Source organism: Danio rerio, chromosome 6 (genome assembly GCF_052040795.2).
Source record: "Danio rerio strain M-AB ecotype USA chromosome 6, GRCz13ab, whole genome shotgun sequence".
NCBI classification, from domain to species: Eukaryota; Metazoa; Chordata; class Actinopteri; order Cypriniformes; family Danionidae; genus Danio; species Danio rerio.
In genome coordinates, this window is record NC_141026.1 from 42,567,501 (window position 1) to 42,589,138 (window position 21,638).

The following is a 21,638-nucleotide window of genomic DNA, read 5'->3' on the forward strand; positions in this document are numbered from 1 at the left end:
GGGCGACAGTCCTAACCACTGAGCCACTGTGCCACACTTTAAATCGAATCACTTTTATTGTCACATCATCAGCAGCACGTGTGCTCTGATGAGTGAAAAGCTTATTCATAAAACAGTGGGGTAAAATATATATATACTGGATAACTTTTTACCTTCAGGTGCACTTCTGAAGAGTGCATCTGATAAACAGTTTACAATGCCATGAGGAAAGAATTAGTGAATGGTATTGAAGCAGCCCTAAATTGACCATATAGATCACTTGACAATTGAAAGTTGGTGAATGCAGCATGTCCACATTTTAGTGATAGGAGAAATTAACATTTCGATATGCATTTTGAAACCACTGGTTCAAAATAAATGGTTTGCAACTGAATGAAAAGCCCCCATTATTTAACGATTTTGTTCACACAGCACACAATCAAATACTGTAGAAAATACTACTTAGGTAAAAAAAAAAAGTTCAAACAAATATGATATATACTATATAGTTTTGAATGTATCTGTGGTCTTTATAGGCGTACCAAGCATTTTTTGGCAGCATCCAAAATCAAATACTATATTTTTTGAGTAGCTACCTATTTTTAATAAATACTTAATTCACAGCTAATAAAATAGAGCACTGGGTAACAGTTTAATTTAGGTCACAATTCACTGTATTAACAAACCATTAACTAACACTACTACACTTAATAAACTACTAATAACCCATTTATTAATAGTTAGTAAGGTAGTTGTTGGGTTTAGGTTTTGGGTAGGATTAGGGATGTAGAATTTGATCATACTAGTTTATAGACCTTTTTCATAGCTGCTGCATGGAGGGCGCCATAACGACCAGCGTCTTCCGGTAGAATGCTAAAAACCTCCATTTACAGCGTTCACAACTGGTAATTTGCGCTCTGAAAATGGGTTTTAAAAGCAATTTTAATAGATTACAGAGTGTTTTTGTGACACAAAACTTAGAAATGTGTCTGTTAAAGCTGTTATAATCTGTCAGATGTGTTTCAAGCACGTCAGAAATACGAGAAAAACGTTTTCCTAGTTCACGTGTCTGCCGTCAGAAATACAGTGTGTGTGCGTGTTTCCGGCCTGTTAGCTGTTAGCTCAGTGGCTCTTCAATACACACACACACACACACACACACACACACACACACACACACACACACAATACTTTTCTGCATTATAGAGCAAACCAGATTACTGGCATGAAACTTAACAGATATGAAGGTCATACAATTTACAAAAATGATCAATAAAAGTCAGTTACTGATACTCTGCTGGCTGATTTGCTGTTGATTTTAATCGCGAGCCGTTTATGTTTTATTTTGTGTGTTGTTTTTACCACGGTTTGTGTTTTTCTGTCATTTCGAAATGACACTAGCCTATATTTTCTTTTTGTCACAGTTATTAAATCAGTGTGTCAGTGGGACAGTACAGGCTACGTGTGTGTGTCAAACATTTTGGGGAATTACATTTGTTTGGGCTGGTATATTTGAAAGAAAGAGAAACTGTTGACTTTAGCGATGACGAGGCTTCATTTAAACGTCAGAAGGTGACGTCTGACAGCGAGGGGAAAATGCCTCACAGCAGCTGTTTTCCATCCTATTAGATTGCATTTCTTTAAATAATCAGTCCAGGAGATGGTGCTGATGGACAACAGGATCAGTTCAAAGATGATAAAAGCGCGTAAAATAGATAAAAACTATCGTTTCAATTTCAAAGCTGTCCAAATGTGACTGTTTACACGCATCAGCTGCCGACCGGAAGTTCTTAGCATTCTTCTTGCGCAAACACGCAAAGCATAATGGGTAATTTTGCATTCCAAGAAAAAGGTCTATAACACCTAATCAACAGTTAATATCTTAATATTCAGGTAATAAGCCAGTAGTTAATTGCATGAATTGTTACCTGAACTAAAGTGTTACTTAACACTATATATACAGCATGAATACAGTATAGACACGCTATCTTCACAACATTCATTGCTATGCCGGTTTATTTTTTTTGTCTGCTTTTTGAATTCAGATATTTTATTAACAAAAAAATTCACCTAATATATGAATATATAGTAGGGAAGTATACGATTTAGAATGCAGTCATTTGAGTTGGCCTTTACAACAGTGCTTGAAAAAGGTATACTACAGTCATTGGTATACTCTATCTATATATAGTAATATGGATTGTTCACCCTGCATTCTAGAAATACCCTGTTTGCAGCCATATTCATTCATTGATTCCATTATAAATGCATACCAAATGTATAGAATTAGCCAACTAGCCTAAGCCTTAACCACTGTGTTTCAATCTCATGTGAGTGCAGATGATTTTGAACATGACCTTATATATTTGAACAAACATGTCACAGTAAAAAACACCTCTAGCTATGTTTTTTCTTACTTTAGCCTTCTCAACAACCCCAAGCTGCCATAAACATCCGTTGACAACCTCAAGCAGTGAAAAGAACACATTGAAGCAGTGGAGGAGTTTTCTCTGTTATTTCCTTCATGTCCCATCACTGCAGTGCGCCGTTATTTCACAGTGTCGTCTCACACAGATCGCATTTAGTGCTAATCCTGTTTTCACAGTTGAGTCAGCGTCTAGGCTGCCATGCTGTTAAATATGAGCCAAACACACTCTCTCTCTCTCTGTCTCTCTCTCTGTGTGTGTGTGAGTAGGAGTGTTTAGATCTCCAGGGTCAGTTTATTGGACCTTCGTGTGGACATCACGGTCCCTATACCCCTGATGTGCTCTTCTGGTCATCCATCTTGTTCTTTGGTACCTTTTTAATGTCTAGCTTCCTGAAACAGTTTAAGGCTAGCAGATACTTTCCAACACGGGTGAGGCTAAAAGACTCAAACACTTATATATGCTTGCATACATGGAGCCATTTTGCAGACAGTAAATGCTAAGTGTATATTTGGTATTTTTGTGATGCAGGTGCGGTCAATGATCAGTGATTTTGCGGTGTTCCTCACCATTGTTTTCATGGTCCTGATTGATTATATCATTGGAGTTCCATCCCAAAAATTACAAGTCCCCAGCAAGTTCAAGGTAGGACTACAGTATGTAATACACACAAATGCCTTGCATTTTTAGTCCTATAACTCAGAATGTACTGTCATGTTTGATAAATGTGTTTCTAATGTCTCTAAAAAGCATCATTTCAACAATACTTCACTAATAAAAAAAATAATATTGGTAGAACAGTACGTTTTCTGCCCCCTGGTGGAATATCAATGCTCTTCAGGAAGGACATTTAATACAATTTCCAAAATGTCTACATTAAATTCATAACCATCATTGTTTTTTTGCAGGAAAAATCTTTGTAGATATTTATAATATGATGACAAGTATGGCTTTTAATGTGATACTATTTTAAAATACTTTTGTTTTACTGTATTGTGTTGATAATGTTCTGTACATTATCTCATGTGTAAGGGGAATTTGACTTAGAGGGTCACAAAACCCCTAAACACATTTTTTGGAGATGTTGACATGTTCCATGTTGTTAAAAACACTATTTGAACATATATTTAGCTAACAAGTAAAAATGGGTTGTTTTTGCATTGTTTCGAGCAAATTCGTTCTTCAGGTTTGAAAATAAATTAAAGCTACGTCACGGTGATGAGATCATTGTGTAAGTTCCAGCGTGGAGACTGGCTGTCTGTACCGGCTGGAACAAAGTGACGTCATTGAGCTTTCAGCACATCTGTGCCTATATTCATGAGAAAGACTTGGTGTGTACCAATCAGTGTGCGCTATTGTGAATAAGATGCAACTTCATTAATATGCAGGATATAGCTTGAAGACTCGTTTTACCTTTTACAGTATTCATATGATCATTTTAATATTATTATTATAATATCGCAAAAATATTTGTGAAATTAATATAAAAACTGAATAAACATAAATTTACACACATTTACACATGTAAATAAATAGACTCAATGATGGGCTAAAAATCTGCGGAAATCTGTAGATTTCTGCGCGTGAAAATTCCGTGTGGCCTACATATGACTAATTAAAATCCTATTTAATCGTTGCTTATAATTAAAACCTAAAATTTTATTTTATTTTTACTTTACTCATTAATTCACTATTTGCAAACTGATGCTTATTATTCATATCTTTTTATTCAATACCCTTTGTATTATATATCCCCTTATTGAAATTATTTAAGAATCAAGAATCAAAGGAAGAACTTGTATTAAAATCAAATTGAATCTGAACATCCAAATCAATACACAGCTCAAACATGCTGATTTTCACTATAGTAGTGTTCTTGAACTACTCCCTAATAATAATAAATATATCAATAATTGACCATTTAACTAAAACAGCTCTCAAAAACGTATCAAAACACAGGAAGCATCTGTGTGAATCAGTAAACCGGAAGTGCTTTCCTTTCTTGACGCTCTGTTAAAAATATCTGCTTACCTTACAACGATGAACGTGATTCTTCAGTCCTCAAAGTATTTTGCTCCCATTCATAATCCACAAGTATCCTCTTTTTGTGCCGTTTGTACGTGTCTTGTTTTAGACCCATTTGCTTGTATGATTAGATTAGAGTCTGGCACCCCTGCAGTGACAGATTAGATGATTAGACAATGCTGAGACTTGGAAATAAGTTTATACCCTGGCTAATCCTAATAACATGTACTAGTATGCACAGACAGAGATCTATGAACAATTTAGCCGGACTCATTTTTAATCCATGGCTAACAAATTTGTCTCAGATTAGACTGAATTGTCATTATACATCTTTTATACATCAGGTTATCAAATAATAACTCAATTCAGCTTACATGAGTGTAATGAATCACAATAAATAGCACACAAACCTTGCTGCTGTTTAACTATTTTGGGTCAATTTTAATTAGATTAAAATAAATTTCCTGAAATTGTTGATTATAATCATAAATAATGTTGAGCACCAATCATATTGGAATTATATTTGTATATTATTATATTGAATACATTTTTTAACTGATCATTCTTACTCTATAATTCATCATGAACACTTTTTATAAATTGATTCTTAAAGGGATAGTTCACTCACAAACAATTAATCAAACAATTAATCGCCCTCCACTTGTTCCAAACCTGTTGAATTTCCAATTTCTGCTGAACAAAAAAAGAAGATATTTTGAAGAATGTTGGAAAGCGGTACCCACCCACTAAGCAATTTTGTTTTAAAGGACATCTAATAGCCATGTAAACATAGCCAGCTTTAATAAAACAAGCCTAAATTTGGACTATCAGTGCAAAGATAATAGATGTCAAAGAACAGCCCAAAACAAAATTATACAAGCTTCACGTGTAGTCATTCATTCTTGTGTAATTGATAGTTTTGGACTTTTCTATATTTGAGCCATTACTTTTTTTGCCACACACACACACCCACACACACACACACAAATCGCTATTACTTTGGAGTAAATATAAGTACAGTGCTTTTTTCTAGACATTCGTTCAGATGTTTCACTGTCTCCTGGTTGTGTTTTACAGCCTACACGTGATGATCGTGGTTGGGTGATGAACCCAATTGGGCGCAACCCATGGTGGACAGTACTGGCTGCCTTAATACCAGCTCTCCTCTGCACCATTCTCATCTTCATGGACCAACAGATCACTGCAGTCATTATAAACCGCAAAGAGCACAAACTGGTGGTAAATGGCAGAGGAGGTTTCTGTTTATGTACAGTTAAAGTCAGAATTATTAGCCCTCCTGAATTATTAGCCCCCCACCATATTTTTTTTCTCAATTTCTATTTAACAGAAAGATTTTTCAACACATTTCTAAACATAATAGTTTAATAACTCATTTCTAATAACTAATTTTGATGACAGTTCATGGTATTTTACTAGATATTTGTCAAGGCTTCACTAGGTCAAATAGGGTATGAGGTAAGTTAGAGTAATTAAGCAAGTCATTGTATAACAGTGATTTGTTCTGTAGACAATTTTTAAAAAAGCTTAAGGGGGCTAATAATATTGACCTTAAAATGACTTTTAAAAAAATTAAAAAGTTTTTTGATAGCCATAATAAAACAAATAAGACTTTCTCCAAAAGAAATATATTGTAGGGAATACTGTGAATGTTTCCTTGCTCTGTTAAACATAATTTGGGAAATATTTAAAAAAGAAAAAAAAAATCACAGCAGGGCTAATCATTTTGACTTAAACTGTATAATTCCTCTACACAGAAAGGCTGTGGGTACCATTTGGATCTGCTGATGGTCGGGGTGATGTTGGCTGTATGTTCTATGTTGGGATTGCCCTGGTTTGTAGCAGCGACCGTCCTGTCAATATCCCACGTCAACAGCCTGAAGCTGGAGTCTGAAAGCTCAGCCCCTGGAGAACAGCCTCGTTTCCTGGGTATTCAAGAACAGAGGCTGACTGGATTGTTTATCTTTCTGCTCATGGGCTGCTCTGTGTTCATGACTGGATTGTTACAGGTATTTGCACATGTTTTGTGGGTTGTTGTATGTATGATAGCCTACTTTAAGGGAAAATCAGTTTCATATGGGATTTAAACACAGTTGTGTGGCAACAGTATATGAATATAAAAGGGGGAGTTTAAAAGACTTATAAAACATTGTGGGGTAGTTTGAGCTGAAACTTCCCATACACACTCTAGAGACTTATTTATGATCTTATTATTCATGTACATTCTCTTTCATGAACTCTTTCGAAACTTTCTTTGTCTCTGTTGAAGTGTTTACGTGTGAGGATGTTTCAAACTGCCTCACACATTGGATCACAGAAATAGGAAACCACAGTAATCCAATTAGTTCCTGACTAGAAAAAAATAAAGTCCCGTTCCACATTTTATCCTTGTTTGAAACAAGTCATTTCACTGAGATATACATTAGAAATGGGGAAAAACTAATTTCATGCCAACAATCACACCACACACACCAGGATCAAGAAATTATTCGATTCACATAATCAGCAAATAGCTTATGTTTGGTATAGTGGTGGCTAAAAGGGTGATCTTGATAGACTGGAAGTTCACTTTACCACCTACTTTTCATGAATGGCTGACTGAAATGGTTGCTGCTCTTAAGCTTGAAAGAATTCGTTTTGCTGGGGCAGATACTTCTAAAAAGTTTGAAAAAACTTGAAAGTCGGGCACTTATGATTCATGGTCAATTACTCTTACTTTTCCACTCCATTTTTAATGTTTTGTTTTTGATCAAGTAAAGCTTAACGGTGTATATTATTTACTCTATATGGTACATGTTTAGATGGGCTGGTGCTTGTTTTTTGTTTTATTTTGTGCTTTTTTTTATATTATTATTACTTAGTTTTTTTATTAATTTACTTTTTTTCTGTATTTTTTCCTTATCATTTGTATAAAAAATATAATAGATTGTATAAATGTTTTTGTTCTGTTTTGTACTTATAAAAAAATTGTTCTAAGCAAATTATTAAAATATATGTATATAAATAAATGAAAAAATATTTAAGGCTTAAATCAAAACTGACACTAAAAATAAACAATTGCCACACAGTCCAAAATATGAGGCAGATTTTATACTGTATTTAATATGATTAAAATATATAGCTAGCTAAGAAAAACAGGTGAGAGTTCCGTTTTCCCACAATTCTTGCACATTTTGAAATGTCATATTGACTTGTATAAAACAGTTTATAGAATAGTGTATCATCACATTTACTTAATAATCATACAAAAATGTCCTAAAAGTATGCAATACTCTACCCCACAGTGCAGGGTGCTCGAAAGAGCATTCCATTTCATGCATAAAAAATACCCCAGACATTTTATCCTTTGTTTTGTTTTCTTCTTAACTCATTTTTGAGATTTGTTATTTAAATATATTTTGTATTAAGACTGCAATGTTAGATTAAATTCTAAACATATTAAAATCTAAATGATATATGCATTACTTAATACTCACTATTTTTGTTTCACAGTTCATTCCCATGCCGGTTCTCTATGGTGTTTTTCTTTATATGGGCGTCTCATCTCTGAAAGGCATTCAGGTAGAGATATTGATATTAAACATTCAGTACACAGGTTTAAAGACAGGTTAGTCATTCATCATCTTTCTCTGCTATTTCTTTCTCAGTTGTTTGACCGTCTGAAGCTGTTTGGCATGCCAGCGAAGCATCAGCCAGACTTTATTTATCTCCGCCATGTTCCTCTGAGGAAGGTTCACTTGTTCACTCTGACCCAACTTACCTGCCTTGTGCTGCTCTGGGTCATTAAACATTCCCCTGCCGCAATCGTGTTTCCTATGATGGTATGACACAAAACAAAACACAAAGAGACACTGAGCATAACACATAGCATGCAAAAAATAAATAAATAAATAAATAAATGGGGGCACGATTTACTAGATTATGTGCACAAGGGAACAAATTATTAAATTGAGGTAATTAATTATATCTTTTTTTTGCTTGAATGTCATCTGTAGAGCTGTATAGATGCTAAATTTGGTATTGTTAATCAATACTAGAAAAAAAAATTAAATCCTCCCAAGTATTTTAACTAAGCAATCATGACCAGTTTTATAGTTTAAAGTCTACATTTTTGTACATTTCTGAACACTGAATGGAAAATAATGATGTACAGAACACATGTGGAAGACACTTTTATTCAGTGCATTCAATGTTTATATCATTTATTTTACTATTTCAACTTCACCTAAAATTAAAACCTACCTAGTGACGTGGAGCAGTGTTTTAAGAACCATAAGAATAATACAGTATGAGCGTGTTTATTTCCTGCAGGTCCTGGCATTAGTGTTCATCCGCAAGCTGCTGGACTTCTGTTTTTCCAAACGGGAGCTTAGTTACCTTGATGATCTGATGCCTGAGAATAGAAAGAAGAAGCTGGATGATGATTCCAAGAAAGCAGAGGAGGTTTGTGATCCATAACAAAAGGGTATGCAAATAAAATGCATGCTGGTTATGAAATGTGTGTAGTTTTAATCCTTTTTTTGTTTTTGTTTTATTATTGTTATTTCTTTATTTTTAGTGTATTTCCAATATAATAACTGGGTGGTTACAGACAAATAACAATTAAGGGACAACAGCGCAGTGCTTCTACAGTGTTGTAAATGCTTTTTTTTACACATTTACTGTTCTACAACCTATTTTATGGGATGGTTCACCCCAAAATGAACATTTACAATTACTGCTTTACCTTAAGTTGTTCCAATCCAGGTCGAGTTTAATTTAATGAGTTAATTTGATGAGTGAATATTGCCTAAATAACCAGTAAACATGATAAAAGCATGTCTGTTTTTTTTTTTACACATTTTCTGTTTTACATTTCATAAACAATTTAAATCAGCAGTGATTTACAGTGGTGTGAAAAATTGTTTACATATCAAAATATACTGATGGATTATTTTTAGCTTGTAACCTGATTTGTTTAAAGGTATTCAAAGATTATTCAGGAATTTTTTTATTTTTTTTTAAGGCTATGAAACACCAAAACACATTTTTTGAGCTGTTGACAGTCGTATGTGTCCCACACTGCTAAAAATACTATTAGGACATATATATTTCACTAAAATTGAAAACTGGTTGTTTTTGCATTATTTTGAGCAAATTCGTACGTCCGGTTTGAAACAAATTTTTGAAGCTGCGTCACGGCTATGAGATCTTAGCGCATATTCCAGCGTGTAGACTGGACGTCTGTACCTAGGAGTTCCTAAATACGTCTCAGAGTGTGTTGCATTCATTCATGAGTAAGACTTATTTCAAACCAATCAGTGCGCTCTAATGTGTATTCAAAGGTAACAAAAACACATCATGTGGTTTTTAAAGGAATGTTTTTATTATTAAGGGAAAACAAACTCCAAAACTACATGTATATGGCTGTGTACCAAAATATCCTGAAGGAGAATGTCCGGTTATCTGTTAGTGACCTCAAGCTCAAGCAAACTTGGGTTCAGCAGAAGGACAATGATCCAAAGCAAATCAGCAAGTCCACTTCTAAATGGCTGAAGGAAAATGAAGGCTTTAGATTGGTCTAATCAAAGTCCTAACCTGAATCCAATTGAGATGCTGTGGCATGACCTTAAAAATGTGATTAATTCTCGAAAACCCTCTAATATAGCTGAATTACAACAATTCTGCAAAGATGAGTCCCCAAATCCCTCCACATCTCTTCTCATTGCAAGTTATCATAGACTATGTAGTTGTCATTCATTCATTTTCCTTTGGCTTAGTCTCCATTTCATAGGTCACCACAGCGGAATGAACCTCCAACTATTTCATATATGTTTTACACAGCAGATGGATGCCCTTCCAGCCGCAACCCAGTACTGAGAAACCCATACAGTCTCACATTCACACACACACACACACACACACACACTCATACACTACAGCCACCGGAGCACCTGGACGAACCCCACGCAAACACTGGGTGAATATTTAATCTATACAGAAATGCCAACTGGCCCTGTCGGCACTAGAACCAGTGACTTCCTGCTGTGAGGCAAAAGTGCTAATCACTGAGCCACCGTGCCATCGCTATGTAATTGTTTATTATGTTTTCCCTTAATAATAATTGACTAATATTTAAATTCTAAAGACTCTGAAACATTATTGTGTAACAAACATACAAAAAAAAAAGATATCAGTTAGGGGCAAACACTTTATCACACCACTGTAAGTTTTTATACTCCTGAAAATTCTTTTACTATCCTTAAACAAATCAGGCTATAAACTAAAAAATAATCCATCAACATATTCTTGCAATGTGGTTTGACATAAACACAATAAAGCCACTTCTATGTGTGTGTTCATCTGAGCAGCAGGAATCACAGGAGATGCTGGTGGATGAATCTGGGGAATCGGACAACAAAGACACAGTGCAGATCCCAATGGAGAGCAAACCTCTACACTCTCCTCGAACCCCAGACCCAAGGTACAGCTCTACTACAGGCCCGTGTACTACGAACCCTCGTTCAAAAGCCTGGTGTCTTCAAAATAAGCTCACACAACCACCATGTCCACTGTGTATCTGTTGTTGTGTAGTAACTAACACTCCACTTTCCCTTTCTCCCTTTCTCCTGCCCTTTCACTTTCCTCTCCTCAACCTGTTGTCCAGGACTGATCCCTCTGACATTAACATATCTGATGAAATGTCTAAAACTACTGTCTGGAAATCCCTCAATTCCAATAACATGGACACACAACGCGCAAGCACACATAAAAAGGCAAGAACTCTCTTTCCTTCCTTTAAAGTGTCGGTTTTCCCTAAATTTCCTTACTTATCTGTCTGTTTCTTCTACTGTTCTTCTTTGAAGGTTGCTAGATCAAGGGTTCACAAACTTTTTGGGGGTCAGAGATCTCTTAGACTTTCATTATTTTTATATATATATGACTTTTCACTAATTATTGTATCGATTTGACAGTTTTAACGCATTCTCTTTTTGTTGACTTTTTTTATTTTCTGGATTTTGATTAATGGTTTAAAATTTTTACTTTTAATAATAGTAAAGATTTCATAAAATTTAAATAATTTAAAATTACGGTGGCCGAGAGAGCGTACCTTGCTGCAATTTAAGAACAGACATGTAACTACAAAAAACATCAGCAAATTAAGAAAACATGTTAATTCGTTTGACAGGACGAATGCTGCAAATCCTCACAATACAAACACATTTTTCAAATTTGCGCAGCATTTTCTCACAACACAAACAATTTACGAAAGCACAATGCATTTTTTCATAACACTTTCAAATCGCATGGAACACAATGGAAACGTGACAGACCTGGCTACTTAGGTTATGGTTATTCAAGCTAATAAAATACAAAAGACAAGGGATTCAGGATGTTAAAAAAAAAAACACACAAAAAAACTCACCTTTCAACGATCACCAATAACTTCACGGAGCAATTTGCTGCGTCCCAATTTGCATACTTATAGTACACCCTAAAAGTATGTACTTTTTTGGTAAAGGAAAAATATACACTTTTGAGTGTGTGACAAAAGAGTATGCAAGATTTGGGACATACCACTTCCTCGTTCACAGATCGTTGCGTTGCTTAGTTATGAGCCCTGACAATCATCTCGACACATCCACATTTCTGTCGTATTTATTTTAATATCTTGCAGCAGCAGGTTTATCTCCCATTCACAAGTCTTTCAGGCAGAGAAATCTCTTGGTGGGTAATTATGCATTCAGACGTTAATATCCAAACATGTCTTTATGTAAGTTCAGTATTGTTGTTGTAGATGAAATATAACACAGAAAACACAATTTAAATATTTTCCAGTTGGCTAGATATTAACAGTCATACAATAATCTTTACAGAAGCTTCTCTATGGTTGGTCTCGTGCGTCCAATATGTTTGTAGTTTATTTACACTTTTTACCCGCGTTTGTAGTTCTAATCGAATTTGCGTCCAATGCTCAACGTATTGTGGGGAATATCAGCGATACTCTTTTCAACATACTACGATTTGGGACATACTAATACTATTTTTAAATACTATTCAGGACGGATAGTATGCAAATTGGGATGCAACAATTGTCATGGTACAGTGGCGTCCATAACGTTTTAGGGTCGCCTTGAAACATTTCTGTTGTGTTCCGTTGTTTTTGCAAGTGTTGTAAGAAAATATATTGCGCTTTTTATAAATGATTTGTGTTGCGAGAAAATGCAGCATGTTTTATTAATTTGTTTGCATAGTGTGAAAATGTAGTGCATTTTTTTTAAGTGTGTGTGCATTGTGAGGATTTGCAGCACTTGTGCTGTCAAACAGATGAAGATATTTTCTCTGCTGACGTTTTTTGTAATTGCATGCGTTTTCTTAAATTGCAGCACGTTAAGCTCTCTCAGCCACAGAATACAGTATCTAATCGATTATATTTTTGTAGTTTTAAATTGTATTTATTCATGTGATTTATCCTTTTATTTTCTGCATCATTGCTGCATTCTTCAGTGTCGCGTGATCCTTCAAAAATCAGTATAATAAGATGAGTTGCTGTTCTAATGTGGTCAATTATGATAGGTACTTCATGGGTAAATTCAATTTTTAATTACATTCAATAAGAAAATGCTATTCTAAATTGTAATGTTTAACTATTTTACAATTTTTCTGCATTTTTCGATCAATTAAAAGCTGCATTAGTTAGCAGCGTAGACTTCTTTAAAAAAAAAAAACGCTTAATTTTAAGTGAACCAAACTATTTCAGACTTCAATTGAAGTCTTAAAAACCCAATGAAACGGAAGCAGCGATCATTATTTTGTTCATATTTTGATGCAGTTCATAGAGGAACGAAATATTAAATGAGAAAACATTTAATTTTTACATTTAACATTTTGGGTGTGCCTTGTTTGATCTACTTCAAGTTGATTGGATGTAGTAAAGTAGGCATTTCATTCAGAAAGATCAGGAAAGGGTTTTTAGAAGAGTTATTACAACCTAACAGACTCCTGCTCACCATTTCTGTTTGTTGTCGAAACTGATAGTTGAACCAGAGTGGTTAAGTATGTTAGCCACACTCATTAACTCAAATTCCCATAATCTGATAATTTAACTGAAAACAAACGGGAAGGCATTTTCAGATTTCACTTAAAGATTAGTAGAACAAACTTTTTTTTTTTCTTAATGACATGCACAGATGATTCGCTCACCACAAAACTGACAATGTGAGAACCAAAATCATATGGTTAGATTTGATTTCTTGGAGACTTTAAAGCATTTTTTATATCCATATTATGTTATATGTTATAGGTCAGATTCAATTTGTCATGACTGGATTCCACACTTCCATCCAGATTTTCTGCGTCATGGAAGTCATAAAGCCCTGTTTATGTATGGGTTATGGAGCCCACTTTGAGACCTACTGATCAGATGACAAACTGGGGTTTGAAACTATTAAATAGTTGCTCAAATATAAATCTCTCTTTATCTGTGTGTTCTCTTTCTCTCCTCACAGGAGGTACCGTGAAGTATCCCTGCAGAAAGAAGAAATTACCTTCTTAGCGACGGTCGTTTGAAATTCGGCTGACTTCGAGAAGCAGCCGCGTGCTAAAAACACACAGATGTTACAGTAGTTCACTTCTTCCCATGTTTCTCACACACATGCGTGTTTATGTATAGCTGTGTGAGATATATTGGTGTCTCAGTGTGTGTGTGTGTGTGTGAATATGTGCGACATATTCTCCAACCAAATCCAGGTTATTTTCAATGTTTAGTTGGGTTTTAGCAGACATAGGCGTCTCTGTGCTGTGCTGTACTGTACACGTTTTTTGTTTTTCGTTCGTTGTCTGGTTCTAAGTTGTTTAATAGCTGTTTAAATGTTCTCATTTTAACTATATACTTGTAGATAATACTGTATACGTGTGTCAAACCGTCAAAGCAACAAGTTTGTGTGTTTAAGCCAAACATCCGATCAAAATAATAACCTCAGTTGAAACTCTTTTGTGCCAGTATAAATAGCCATTACGTACACTAAACCACCATAAACCAAATCAGTCCTTATCCACTATAGACGGACATGTCTATTTTTATTGCGCGTGCTGTATTCAAACTTGTTAATATTGAGCAATAAAGGCTTATATGGGTTTAGGGATGCTGATGGAGAAGTATGAACTCTATTGCGAGTGTTTTAAACTCCCCTTTCCTTGTATGAACAGGTTAACATTTCCATTATATGCTCCATCCTTTCGGTCTTTCAAGGGTTGAGGGTAAGACTGTTCAGGCTTTCGTTTAAAGACCTTTACGAGTCACCAATCCCAGTAATAAGCCATCTCGTATAGACTACCTCCCCATACTTTTAAAGCTCCCACAATAGATTCTGCACTGAATGAGGTCAAAAAATATGGTTGCGTTTTTAACCTCAGCGAAATAACACTTTATTTACAGTTGCACTTTGTGTAGATATATATACCGATATGATTTTATATTTTAAAGGGAATTATTATATAGAGTATAACAGCGTGATAGTTATTTTAAGTAAAAGAGTTTTCTTTTTTATATATAAATGTATTTTAATAAAATGAGTTGAGCAGATGCAGTAAGACACTGGCTGTTAATGCGAATGGGTTACTGCTGTATTTTTTGTTTCTAACTGGGCCAGTTGTCTGTAAGTCGCGTGTTTCACCTTATTAAACTGCCTTCGGGAGAATGTCATTATATATAATCTGGAATGTCATTTCAGCTTCGGAATGTTGAGGAGTATTGAGCATTTTCCCAGCTTGACATTAAGCTACTGAATTATCTTTATAATCCCCCTCCACGGCTTTCTCGTTTATGGAACTGTTGTCATTGACTTGATTGTACGATGTTATCTTCATGCTGGGATGTGTTCAATGAGAATGTCTTTCACTCCAATAAATTTTAGATTTTATGAATGATGAACCTGTTAAGAGTTGTGCATGTGTTTTTTTTTCCACAGCAACATATATATCAATGTGCAGTTTAATAAAAGGGGGAAAGTACTGGTAATTTTCAAGGAAAGTACTCCAAGATATTTGTAGTTAACCTATTAATTAAACCCATTAACCATAAAATAAATCACATTACACTGCAAAATTTAAAATACAGGCAAAATTGTAATAATTATTACTTAAATATTTGCTTTGACTTAATTTAACTTTTAGACATATAATGGATAAATACTCAAGTTTATATACACTCACCGGCCACTTTATTAGGTACACCTTACTAGTACTGACCCTACCACCTGCAAGTCGCAGCAGAAATCGAGACTCATCAGACCAGGAAAAGTTTTTCCAATCTTCTATTGTGCAGTTTTGATGAGCCTGTGCAAATTGTAGCCTCAGTTTCCTGTTCTTAGCTGACAGGAGTGGCACCCGGTGTGGTCTTCTGTTGAGTTGCCACTCACTGGATATTTTCTGTTTTTTGGATCCTTCTCTGTAAACCCTAAAGATGGTTGCACGTGAAAATCCCAGTTGATCGGCAGTTTCTGAAATACTCAGACCAGCCCGTCTGGCACCAACAACCATGCCACGTTCAAAGTCACTCTAATCACCTTTCTCTCTCATTCTGATTCTCAGTTTGAACTGCAGATCGTCTTGACCATGTTTACATGCCATAAATGTATTAGGTTGCTGCCATGTGATTGGCTGATTAGAAAAATTTGTTACCGAGCAGTTGGACAGGTGTACCTAATAAAGTGGCCAGTAAGTGTATATACACCTTATGATAAATTACTACATTCATTTTTTTTTAAATAATCATTTTACACATGTATGATCTTACCTTCAGTTAAAAGCACTGACTAGTACACAAAACACTATTGTAGGCTTTTTGTTATAGCTCCATTTGCCCTGTATGTTTCAGTGACTATTCTTGCTGACTGTTAATTGTGTAAGAGTTCCTCTACTGTACTGATAAATATCAAGAGCTTGCAGGATATGAAAGTGACTTGTAAGAGCTCCATCTCAAGAGATACGTGACCATCACAGCATAAACATGTCACTTGTGCATCTTTGGATGTTTTTAAGCATCCTCTCATCTATGCAGTGCCTCACAAAAGGTAAGACAGCCTCCAAACTAATTAATAGTTAATTAAAAACAATTAATTTGATGCTTGTTTATCAATGGATTGTAAATTCTGAAGTCTGAATTTACTTTCAAATTTTAATGCTGTATAGTTCAGCAGAAATTTGTGATGTTTTACAGAGAACAGGCTATCTGACTTAACATACAATAAAGTTGTAATGTAATGAGCAGTGTTGGGGATAGTGCATTACAAGTTATGTGAGTTACGTAATAATATTACTTTTCTAGGTAACGAGTGATGTGTTACTTTTAAAAAAAATAAGCAGTAATATTTGAGCAATTTTTTTGTTTTATTAATTCACTTTTAAAAAATAAATTGCTGAATTAAAATCAAAGTAGTCACAATGAATCATGCAGTCATTGAGAGAATGTTTTCATTATTTTGAATGCATCGAAGAAAAAGTAAAGCGGATTGTCTCAATAGACACTGATTTTACTTTAGAGCAGGGGTCACCAATCCCGGTCCTGGAGGGCTGGTGTCTTTGCAGGGTTTAGCTCCAACTTGCCTCAACACACCTGCCTGGGTGTTTCAAGTATACCTAGTAAGACCTTGATTAGCTTGATCAGGTGTGTTTTATTAGGGTTGAAGCTAAAATCTGTAGGACACTGGAGCTCCACGAACAAGTTTGGTGTCCACTGCTTTAGACAAACGATACAAAAGTAGCAAATACATTGTGTTAAACTTTAAATAATCTGAATATACGGCACGTATAGCTCTGGGGTCAAGAAGTTCTCAAATAACATCCTAAAATATTTTTTTGGTGTGTTACATTTGATGTGTTTTTAATGTAGGTGTAGGCTATACAGTGCACTGTTAATTGCAGAGCACCTCTGTTAAAAAAAAGAATAAAATACAAGTTCTGAAATAGATCAAGCCTAAGCCAGGTAATATAAAGTAACTCAAAAGTAACATAACAAATTACTTACCATAAAAATTACTAAGTAACACAACTAGTTACTTTTTTGGGGAGTAACTTAATATAGCAATGCATTACTTTCAAATGTAACTTTCCCCAACACTGGTGATGAGTGTAACATGTAAATGGGTCAATGATTAATTTCTTAAATTTATTTATAGAATTTATTAATCATCTTTAATGAATAATTTAATTTTAGAACCTGATAACCTATATTGTACATATAGGCTACATATGCACTCCCATCCCAGCAGCTCCCATATAAAATAAGTTTATATAGCTGATTTTTAATGAAGAGTATCAGGATTACAAACTTTTGGTTCACATTGTTTACATTTTACTGACAAGAGTAAGCATTGCTAGCAAGAATTGTTAGCATGCTGAAAACCGAATTAGCAGCATTTTCGTTTCCATAAATTTGTCAGCCATGAATTTGAATTTATCAATACTGTTTTTTAGTAGAATTTTTAAAGAATAAATGATTTTGTTTACTTGTAAAAAGTAGCATAAATGAGCATGTTTCTAACACGAATTAACATATTGCTGTCATAAATTAACATCCTATTTTAGTTAACATATTTTTTGCACGTTAGTAAAACTACTTAGATTTAAATCCTTAAAGTATCTTTCGCAGGAGAGAATGTCTGTCTTTTTATATTGACTTAGTATTTCTAAACTATGCAAATTTATCAATTGTTGTTAAACGCCATGACAGATGCAGCGTATTTGCTCTCGAGTGTCTATTATGCTAACGTTAATTAAATCAGCCGCTAGAGAGACATCTATGCATGCATCATTAGTTTGATTTAAGCATATCCTTAACCGTAAACTGGCCTATTCAGACTTTAATTTTGAAGCCATACCTTCCCACACGAGAGATTTTGGTTTCCCTCAGCCTGTGCTCCATCAAACAGTGGTTTGAGGAACGTGAGCGCTTTCTCCGGAGAGTCTGTGTTGCTGCCCTGCTCCTGTCTAGACCCCCAGCACAGGCCCAACAGCGTCTCGTGGGAGACCAACAGCAGAAGAGCGTCGAAAGACGCACTTTACACGGATATATCCAGTGTGTTTGAGCTGTACAGACACAAAATTACACTCTTCAACCAGACCTCACCTGGAAACTTCTCTCTGCTGCTGTCAGACCTGACCGAGGAGGACCAGGGCTCGTACGTCTGCTTATTAGATAAAACATCCAGATTCACTGACGTCTATGTTAAAAGTAAGAAATCATTTAGAAGTACGCATTTGAATTATGTTACCCTCATAAGGCAATATGTCCATCCATTTAGAGCAAAAACCATGTTTTGTTTTATAAAACAGACAGTAGTTTAGGTTAGACTTTTTTTCAATTAAAGCCATTTTGTCTTTGTATTTAACGTTATATCCGTTTTAACCACGTTTACAGTGCCCTGAACTCTTTGATTTATTAAAAAGTTACACAAATGAGACCTGAATTATACAAAAAAATTATGCATAAAAATTTATTTTTTCAAATGTGATGAGAATTTTTCTCCTGAATATGGCCTTCTATGAAAATTATAGCAAATCTGAGAATTACTAATTTATTCATAAAAGTATACTACTGAAAATAAAATAGGCCTACTAATGAAATAAAAACAAATTCAGTTCTATCATATTCAAGATTAAATTATAACTTATTTTTTACTTGCATAAGCTTTCGATTTAAAAGGGTGGTCCACTATGATATCACATTTAAAACTTTAGTTGATGTGTAATGTAGATGTGTTAACATAAACAACATCTCTGAATGTATATGCTCAAAGTTCAATGCAAAGAGATACATTGCCTTTAACAGAGTTAGCTTAGCAAAGCCTACAGTGAACGAAGTTTGAGGACTCCAAAAAATACATCCAGGCTAGTGTGATCACAAATGTTTTAGGTTACTCGCATACACCTCGCGCAGTGAAGGGGCATGACATGAGGCGCTGTAAGGACACAAAGAGAGAAGTGCTTACAATTTGATTTTACATATGTTCCAAAGAATTATATAAAAAAAGATATAGCTCTAGCATTTGACAAAGGACAGCTTCCAGAATCTCTCCTAGTTCAGTGCTGGATTCGGCTAAAAACTCCCCAAAGAAGGAGCAACTCCAACCATAGTAGACTGTGGATTGTGAGCCACAACCTTTAAGTATTTTATTTGTTAAAATATTACATGCACAGTTTCTAGCGTTAATGATATGTTGTAGCAAGGATGTAAACAAGGATGTAAACAACAGGAAATGCTGTTTGGCACTGTTAACAATTTAGCTTAAAATTTATCAGTACATATACAAATACATATTTATCAGTCAAACCCCTGTAAACAGCCCCAATCTTCAGCAGTGCGTACAGTGTCTCTCTATGCAGCCGCTTTCCCTGCTTTTACATCTCAAAGAACGAACTCACAAAAGATATTCAAACCTTTATATTACTTACACATACGTATAACCCGAATACATATGAAAGACACTTGTCAGATTTTATTTTTGAGAGCAGAGAGTATGTCTAATTCACGCTCACAATGAGACGGCTACACTGACTCACAGTATTTCCACAGCACCTGACTGGACCAATGACTGTAAATAATATGGACGACACAACAACGTCTTTTCGCATTGAACGCTTTGAAGGCAAATTGAAATTCGCATTGAACGCAAATGACAGGCACTAACTGTCGCAAAAGACTGCTGAAATTGAACCCTGGGTATGACCAGAATGGATTACCAGATGAAGTCAGAGGCAGAGCCGCAGAATCAAGCTTCCAACCAAACGCTTGTATGTCAAATCAACCACACCCCCGAACTTCTCATTTGACCGCCCGTATCTGCACTATAACAAAGACTTGCTAATATAAATATAAGCACTTACATTTAAAAACAAGTAATAATAAACGATTTATTAAAAACTGTGTGATGCAAGCTGTTTTTATTAATATAATAATAATAATAATATGTTGGACTGCAAAATAAATGATCTTTCATACACTCTAGCCTAAGTTAGACTCAGATATGAGCACAAAAAAATGTTTCTCTTATAACGGGTTGTTACCGGGTAGCAGTTAAAATATGAACAATAACATAAACAACACATACATTTTTAGAAAGGTTTGTATTTTTAAAGCCATCAACAGGACCCAAAATATACACACCATAGATAATGAATTACCATGTCGGAAATTCATGAGTTTAAAAAATAAATACAGCAAGATTTCTAAATATTAACAGGATATTTACACATTCCAACCCTGCACTTTATAAAATAAATAATCCTTGTCAATTTGTACAAAAAACTTTGCAGTGTTAATACATCAACTGATGTCTGCTGCAACATTGCTTGTATAATGTTTATAATTTTTTTGCCTCTGTTTTCATGTGGTTTATTTGATGCCTTAATTATATCTGGCAAAGAAGAATTTACATTCATTTTAATGTTTATTTGGAGTTTTTAAATAAAAAGCCAACTGTAAATAGTGCATCATTTATAACATTTACACCTCTATTTGCTGTACAAGCTGCAGTTTCTAGAACATTATTATTTTACAACAGCAAATTCAGTAAATTAACTTGATAACATGCCGAAACTCAATATGTCAGAGACGTCCTTAAATTTAAATCAAGTTTAAATAAATAATAACGTTAGAAGATCAATGTGGAGATCGGCCAACATTAGTGTTTGTCTTCCTAATTATAATTTCAGACCCATAAAGATAATTACTGCTAGATAGCCATCACCTGTATTTTCCTCATCACGGCTAGGCGTGTATCAGCAAACTAATAAAGTCTGATAAAGCTTTGACCTTACTGAATAGTGTTCCACTAGATCCTGTATGTCAGAAAGTAGTGCTTACTGCTGAACAACTCATTTTATCTAGTCAAATAACACAACAATCGAATAATAATACTTCAATCTCCCCCCGAAGCTCTGACTGCCTAATTTACTGCTACTAATTTACTAAATTACTGCCTAAAAACATAATGTTTACAAAAAATGAAGATCAGAACCTATATCAGCATGATAATCAGTGTCTTAATGAACTAAAACCATCTTTCGGGACATTTCATTGCAAGGAGAGGATTTAACTTGCAATTACAAGTGTAATTGATTTTTTTATTTGGGCTCAAGTCTCGTTCATTAACAAGGAGGTGGGCTTTATGACTTGTACTGCAGCCAGCCCCCAGGGGGCGATCTAACAGC

At 34.8% G+C, this 21,638-nt stretch overlaps 4 protein-coding genes and 1 long non-coding RNA gene across 11 annotated transcripts in view; 2 read left to right on the top strand and 3 right to left on the bottom strand.

Moving 5' to 3' along the window:
• The window catches only part of ttll3 (tubulin tyrosine ligase-like family, member 3), a 63,864-nt gene extending 61,308 nt beyond the window's left edge, over positions 1-2,556 (bottom strand). The window contains exon 1 of one of the 2 annotated variants that reach the window (XM_087256091.1): positions 2,397-2,556. The gene's annotated coding sequence lies outside the window, so the exon portion shown is untranslated. The remainder of the gene's footprint in view (positions 1-2,396) is intronic. The other variant, XM_087256092.1, reaches the window with a different exon arrangement.
• slc4a8 (solute carrier family 4 member 8) overlaps positions 1-15,368 on the top strand; it is a 51,228-nt gene extending 35,860 nt beyond the window's left edge. For 2 of the 6 annotated variants that reach the window (XM_087257712.1, XM_087257715.1), the window contains 10 exons: positions 2,675-2,836; positions 2,937-3,050; positions 5,508-5,669; positions 6,206-6,457; positions 7,941-8,009; positions 8,096-8,269; positions 8,760-8,891; positions 10,799-10,911; positions 11,095-11,203; positions 13,732-15,368. In XM_087257712.1, coding sequence (XP_087113838.1) covers positions 2,675-2,836; positions 2,937-3,050; positions 5,508-5,669; positions 6,206-6,457; positions 7,941-8,009; positions 8,096-8,269; positions 8,760-8,891; positions 10,799-10,911; positions 11,095-11,203; positions 13,732-13,752 — 1,308 coding nt within the window. In that variant the 3' untranslated portion in view covers positions 13,753-15,368. Of the gene's footprint in view, positions 1-2,674; positions 2,837-2,936; positions 3,051-5,507; positions 5,917-5,958; positions 6,138-6,205; positions 6,458-7,940; positions 8,010-8,095; positions 8,270-8,759; positions 8,892-10,798; positions 10,912-11,094; positions 11,608-12,727; positions 13,145-13,731 lie in introns of those variants that run through there. The other 4 variants (XR_015493962.1, XM_087257713.1, XM_087257714.1 and 1 more) reach the window with 4 other exon arrangements.
• si:dkey-28n18.7 overlaps positions 1-18,391 on the bottom strand; it is a 25,512-nt gene extending 7,121 nt beyond the window's left edge. The window contains exons 1-5 of the long non-coding RNA NR_170248.1: positions 18,308-18,391; positions 8,691-8,841; positions 8,209-8,261; positions 7,925-7,994; positions 4,437-4,578 (exon numbers count right to left, since the gene is read on the bottom strand). This is a non-coding gene — a long non-coding RNA (si:dkey-28n18.7). The remainder of the gene's footprint in view (positions 1-4,436; positions 4,579-7,924; positions 7,995-8,208; positions 8,262-8,690; positions 8,842-18,307) is intronic.
• Positions 1-21,638, bottom strand: part of pfkfb4b (6-phosphofructo-2-kinase/fructose-2,6-biphosphatase 4b) — a 514,755-nt gene that overhangs the window by 400,831 nt on the left and 92,286 nt on the right. The gene's annotated exons all lie outside the window — the stretch shown is intronic.
• LOC141386325 (uncharacterized) overlaps positions 16,438-21,638 on the top strand; it is an 8,602-nt gene continuing 3,401 nt past the window's right edge. The window contains exons 1-2 of the mRNA XM_087257763.1: positions 16,438-16,501; positions 18,340-18,660. Of these exons, the coding sequence (XP_087113889.1) occupies positions 16,438-16,501; positions 18,340-18,660 (385 nt within the window). The remainder of the gene's footprint in view (positions 16,502-18,339; positions 18,661-21,638) is intronic.